Source organism: Mercenaria mercenaria, unplaced genomic scaffold (assembly GCF_021730395.1).
Source record: "Mercenaria mercenaria strain notata unplaced genomic scaffold, MADL_Memer_1 contig_3654, whole genome shotgun sequence".
In the NCBI taxonomy this organism is placed as follows: Eukaryota; Metazoa; Mollusca; class Bivalvia; order Venerida; family Veneridae; genus Mercenaria; species Mercenaria mercenaria.
In genome coordinates this window covers 1-6,796 of record NW_026461814.1, presented here as the reverse complement: position 1 = coordinate 6,796, position 6,796 = coordinate 1, and the positions used below count along the sequence as shown (strand labels likewise).

The 6,796-nt window shown below is 37.3% G+C and overlaps 1 protein-coding gene across 1 annotated transcript; it reads left to right on the top strand.

The window, feature by feature from the left end:
• The first annotated feature begins 526 nt into the window (after positions 1–526).
• Positions 527–5,964, top strand: LOC128553266 (elongation factor 2-like). The gene is made up of 4 exons (XM_053534395.1): positions 527–535; positions 2,992–3,111; positions 4,666–4,804; positions 5,772–5,964. Exons 1-4 carry the CDS (start codon positions 527–529, stop codon positions 5,951–5,953), a joined length of 450 nt encoding a protein of 149 aa, XP_053390370.1. The 3' UTR covers positions 5,954–5,964.
• Positions 5,965–6,796: the final 832 nt, after the last annotated feature.

Here is a 6,796-nt window from a genome sequence, read left to right as displayed (position 1 = left end):
TGTTTTAAATTCTACAACTTATTTGTGATGAAAAGTCAAATCTAAATCCACAGGAATATGAGAAACTCTTCGTCCATTTTTGCGGGTGAGGGTGGTTTCAAATACTGTAACAAAATAATTAAATGGGATAATTTCTATACAGTAACATTTTATGGCTCCATCTGAAAGACAAAATGAATTTTCTACAAAATAACACCCAAATGCTGTACGACACTTGTACGACAATGCTCCAGAGTGGGCCATGTACAGTATTGGAAGAAGAAGATGAAATGGCTAATCTGTTACTGGCCCGTGGGAATAAAAACAACCCTCAGGCCCCTGAGAATATGAGAAAACAGGATATACCCGTTGCTAGGCAGCCATTTGTGTGTGACCGAGTTTACAAACCAGTATGTCAAAGGGCGCTTTTGTTTGCAAAAATCCGGTTTGGGTTCTAGGTTTTGGTTTGGATAAAAAATAATGATAAACTGAAACTGGTTTCTTTTAAAAGGAGTTCGTGAACAAACAGGCAGTTTGTATGAACAAAATGGCGAAGGTAGAAACACTGGACAGTGGTGATTAAATTTATTCTAAATGGAGATTAATGACAGATTTTGTATCAAAGAGCCAAACTTATTAAATAACATGTACTACTATGACTACTCCCCATGTGCCGACTCTATTTTAACATGTGTTTAGCAAGACTAATTATGGCATAGACAGTCGAGTCACTACCGTTTGCACTCAACAACATAAGCCAATAGACCAGTTGAGTGAATACAAATGTTTGTTTTTGTTAAGTTTAATGTCAGACTGACAGAATTATAGGTCATATATCAACTTTCAATGCGGGCAGCTAGGTTAAGCCACTGACTGTAAGCCAGCTGGATTACTTAAAAATCCACACATGAAAAAATTCTACACCCTGAGCAAGGTTTCGAACACACAGCAGTGAAGGACAAATAATTTAAAATTCAACTACCCTAACCACCCGGCCACAAAGACTAAAACTGATAAGTTATTATTTAACTGTATCCACTATCCAGTAAACTTTGAAATTACATCATTTTTTTTATTTCAATTTGCTGAAAATTAGAGATTAAGTATTTTGTAACAGGGGTAACTCCTTAATTGAGATCATTGCTGTTTCCTTGTTTTATACACACTCAGCAAAGTATGACAGCTGTGATGTACATGTAGTTAATGTGCAAAAAAAGATAATGTCATTCTACTCAATGTTCAAGCAAAGTGCATAATATATACTCTGACTCTGGTGCTGGGCTGATTTCAGTAACCAGTTGTATTTTAAGCCAGCGAGTGTGTCTTACCTCACTAAAACTTGTTTAAATAAATATAAATGAAAATTCTTCAAAAAATGGTTGACATATTTAATCCCTGACATTTTTAGCTCACCTGTCACAAAGTGACAAGGTGAGCTTTTGTGATCACGCAGCGTCCGTCGTCCGTGCGTGCGTGCGTGCGTGCGTGCGTAAACTTTCGCTTGTGACCACTCTAGAGGTCACATTTTTCATGGGATCTTTATGAAAATTGGTCAGAATGTTCACCTTGATGATATCTAGGTCAAGTTTGAAACTGGATCACGTGCGGTCAAAAACTAGGTCAGTAGGTCTAAAAATAGAAAAACCTTGTGACCTCTCTAGAGGCCATATATTTCACAAGATCTTCATGAAAATTGGTCAGAATGTTCATCTTGATGATATCTAGGTAAAGTTCGAAACTGGGTCATGTGCGGTCAAAAACTAGGTCAGTAGGTCTAAAAATAGAAAAACCTTGTGACCTCTTTAGAGGCCATATATTTCATAAGATCTTCATGAAAATTGGTCAGAATGTTCATCTTGATGATATCTAGGTCAAGTTCGAAACTGGGTCACGTGCCATCAAAAACTAGGTCAGTAGGTCAAATAATAGAAAAACCTTGTGACCTCTCTAAAGGCCATATTTTTCATGGGATCTGTACGAAAGTTGGTCTGAATGTTCATCTTGATGATATCTAGGTCAAGTTTGAAACTGGGTCACGTGCGGTCAAAAACTAGGTCATTAGGTCTAAAAATAGAAAAACCTTGTGACCTCTCTAGAGGCCATACTTGTGAATGGATCTTCATAAAAATTGGTCAGAATGTTCATCTTGATGATATCTAGGTCAAGTTCGAAAGTGGGTCACGTGTCATCAAAAAGTAGGTCATCCATGGTCCTCTTGTTTATGGCCTTACCTGTAGAAGGGTCATAAAGTCTGCAGACACTAATGACAGAATGATTAAAGTTGTTCATTATTTTCCTACTACACCTCAGCAGTGAATGGACTACCCTAGTAGATTGATGATTAATTTGTTTAGTACTCAAACTTCTGGGTTTAATTATTAGTTACGATATAAGTAATTATATGTGCATTCTTTGTTTCCATAATAAGAAAAAAATAATAATTGCATATAACTCATTAATGGTGCCATCTCTCTTATTTAGGGTATAGGTTTAATTAATAGTTATAATAGAAGGATTTTGAGCTAGTCTTGAAATTTGGAACATTCAAAAATGACTCAATGGTGGGTGCCAAGATCACTCTGTGATCTCTTGTTTTCTTATTTGCTAAATCTGAACATCTACTTGCAAATTTAGACTTCCTATTAAAAATGTTATAATATCCTTAAAAATCGTGTTTGAACATTAATTAATTGTTTGCAGGGTTTTCCTTGACGATCAGTTTTGTGCGTTTTAGCTCAAAATGATCCTCAAATAATTCTGAACACGTCATTGATGGAACAACTTAACTACAGGTCGAAATTACGGTGATGCAAATTTTTGTACCCAATGTAATAAGTAAATACCGATTCGCCTGTAGGTCCCAAGTAGTAAGGTAGACTGCGTTCTAGATTTAATTTTCAGATTGACCTCTACGTCTTTATTTGATAATCCATCCAACAAAAATCGCTCTCCATCAAAAGATGACGTGTAAAATGTAATAATAAAAACTATATAATCAGAGTTTATTTTCAGGTGCTTAAGATTTGCAAGGAATCTGAAGATGACAATTCTAAGGCAGTTGCATTTGCAGCAAAACTTGGTGTGAAATTGACAACAGAAGAGAAGGATCTACGTGGCAAAAACTTGCTCAAGGTAGTTTAAGAACAATATTGTTGATGAAAATTAAGGTTGTTGTGATATATTGATGTATTCCTTTAAATGTAATTGTTTCTCTGCTTATGTGGGGAGATTCAATTATTTTGTCTTGTCTGTCTGTAACAAAAATTTGAAATTTGTGGGATTTCAACCAAACTTTGTAGGGATGCTTAGTTCCAGATTGCTAGTTTGCATAGTTTGGCAATTTCGTGTTAAAAGTTACATAGACTGTACTGCGAATTTAAGGTTCATTTTTATATGCCTCTAAAAGGTGATTACATTTATTCAAATTATCCCGTTTCGTCAAAAAACATGCCGGGGGACGTGGTCACTTTTTATACGCCCGTCTCTGAAAGAACGGGGCATATTGTGTGAACACCCGTGGCGAGCGGGCAGTCGGTATCTAAAAGCATGTCTGCTCTCTTAAGTCGAACAGTTTTCATCCGATCTTCACCAAACTTGCTGAAAATGTTTGTGGGCATAATATCTCGGCCAAGTTCAATAACCAGTCAAATTGCCCCAGGCACTCTTGGATTATGGCCCTTGAATTACTTGAAAAATACGCCTTGTCAGCTCTCTAAGTGAAACCATCAAATCTTCACCATACTTGGTGACAATGTGGGCAAAACATCTCTGCCAGGTTCGATAACAAGCCAAATCGCCCCTGGCACTCTTTGATTATGGCCCTTGAATTAGGCTAAGTTGGATGACAGGTATATTTTGTGACTGTCTGCCACTCTTGTTACGTCTCCCACCACACAGTGGTGTGGGAGACATATTGATTTACTCCAGTCTGTGTGTCTGTCACAAAGCTTGTCTACATTTAAGTCGAAGATTTCTCATCCGATCTTCACGAAACTTGAACTAAATGTGTTTGACCATAAGACCTCAGCCAAGTTCGATAACTAGCCAAATCCGCCCAGGCACTTTTGAATTATGGCCCTTGAATTACTGATTGGGTCCACTCGTCCAAGCCATCTAATTGGGTTCACTCGTCTAAACCATCTACAGAAACTAGACATTATTGTAGGGGCAGTTGTGGTAGACGTGCGCTTTTCTCAGAAGCATCTCTAGTTCCTATATGTTATACCGGAAATTTTAAAAATCTTCTCATGAAATCGCAGGCCCAATGTAGAAGTAACTTCACACAAATAGTCCTTCAGCTTCATGTAAAATTTTCTCGAAATGTAAAGTGTAAAAGCGATTTTCAGCTGTAAACTGATTGTTGATAAGCTTTACATTACAATAATGTATATATCCTCTAAAGTGCTTAGTTATGGGTTGGGTTACTGCAAAAAAAAATTAAAGGATGGCCACATGATTTGTAATAGAACACCTTGTTTTAGAAATGATAAAGTTGTTGGGACTAGGACTTCAAGACTGGAAAATGTGAAAACAATTTTTCGAAAGTCCTTGAATTTTCACTAATATTCTGCATGAAGGAACTGCATCAAACCCCAGTGGGATCAACAAAGATGGTTGTGATAGTAATGTACAAAATTTAACATAATCCAAGCATTTACAAAATAACAGTCTTTAAAATATACACAGGTTATGATGAGGAAATGGCTGCCAGCTGGTGATGCTCTACTTCAGATGATAGTAATTCATCTGCCTTCTCCAGTAACGGCCCAGAAATACAGAACTGAGCTCTTGTATGAAGGTCCTCTAGATGACCTTTGTGCTACAGGTATACAAGTTTTATTTTCAGATACTGTTGAATATGTACAGGGATATAAATTAGCAGGGGCCCAGTAGCCCATGGCTCCTAGATTTTGGGCTGGGCCCCTAAACTGTTGGAGAAAATGACCATATATCTAATGTTAAACATTCATTTGACGGTCTGGACCCATAAATAAAAATAGCTAGTTTATACCCCCTGATGTACTTGATGAATATGTATGTTCCCTTCAGACAGTACATTTGATGGATCATCACCAAACTTAGTCAGTTGCATCCTTCAAAAGCAACATTGGCAAAAAGCTGGTCAATATGAGTATTGACCGGTCGATTCAATATTGTGGTCACTCTTTGGTGGTTAGTACTGGTTTATTCAACACTTTTAGATTCACAGATTAGCACAGGCTGTAGTAGTATTATGAAAATAATAAAGCAATTTGGAATAATATAAAATTTCGTTCATTGAAAAGTATAGTGGTCAGTACTGGTCGATTAGGGCTCCAGATTAAATGTGTATTAGCGTAAATTATGCTTTGAAATAATGCAAGTACGCATGTCTGATAATATTTTTAAGGGTTACCGGTATAAAAACGTATATGAAATTACAAAAACGCAGGCAATGATATTTTACTAGCGTAAGAAAATCTGAATTGTCTAGATGCTTTACATAACAGCATGGTCGGCATTAAAGTTCTCCAACATTGAATAGTACTCTTAAAAACCTAGGTTAAACTATATCAACACTCAATGCGTGCGTAAATCAAATAGTTGGGTATTTATCAAAAATTATTTGGGTTTTACAGCGCACCAACACAGTATAGGTTATATGGCACCAAACAGGACTACAAAGTTGGGTATTAATATTGATGGTACGGTAGTGTATTTTGCCTAGCAGATAAACCCTTTCGATTTTGAGATCAAAAGGTTGTCACCGTGACCCGGAACAGTTTTAATAGGGAGGTTAACTTGTCTTGCAGGTGTAAAATCTTGTGACCCCAAAGGGAGAGCTGATGATGTACATCTCAAAGATGGTACCCACATCAGACAAGGGACGATTTTATGCTTTTGGACGTGTTTTCTCTGGTACCGTTTCTACTGGACAGAAGGTGCGTATCATGGGCCCCAACTACAAGCCAGGCAAGAAGGAAGACTTGTATGAGAAGAGTATTCAAAGGTATGTAAAATCTGACAAGCACAGATCGCAAGAGCCAGATTCAGTAAATATTTATCTTTTTCTTAGTAAAATGTTCAATAATTTTACCAGACAGGGTGAAATTTTAACAGATGTTTATGTCAGTCAGACTGTTGGGAGCACTGCCGCAGCATTGTACTGTTGAGGACAGACTAGTATGAAGAGTATTAAAAGGTGTTAAAATGAGGAAAATGCATCATTAGAATTCGGACATGCATCAACATAACTTGTGTCTTGGGAAACAAAACCTGGCACAACTTTATAATCATTAAAGGTCTAGACTTTAGACTTTAAACTTGACGAATAGGTAGATGTGTCCAGGGTGCTTGAACGGGCTCTGTAGGCCAAAGTTCAAGGTCACAAATTGAGCTCAAAGGTCAAAATTGTCCGACATATTTTGTATCTGGAGTATAACTAAATAACTGTTCAAGATATTGACTTCAAGCTTGGCATATAGGTAGATGTTGATGAGACAATGAACAAAGCACATGAACCAGGTCTTAAGGTCAAGGTCACAGAGCAGAAAAACTGAGGACTATATGTATCCGCCATTGTGCAACTACCATTTTTATACCCCTACCAAACATGTTTGGGGGTGGGGTGGGGGGGGGGGGGCAATATAGGACACCTCTTTTTTAGCTCATCTGATTTTTGAAAAAAAATGATGAGTTATTGTCATCACTTGAGCGGTTGTCGGCATCTGCGTCGGCGTTGCCTGGTTAAGTTTTATGTTTAGGTCAGCTTTTCTCCTAAACTATCAAAGCTATTGCTTTGAAACTTGGAATACTTGTTCACCATCATAAGCTGATC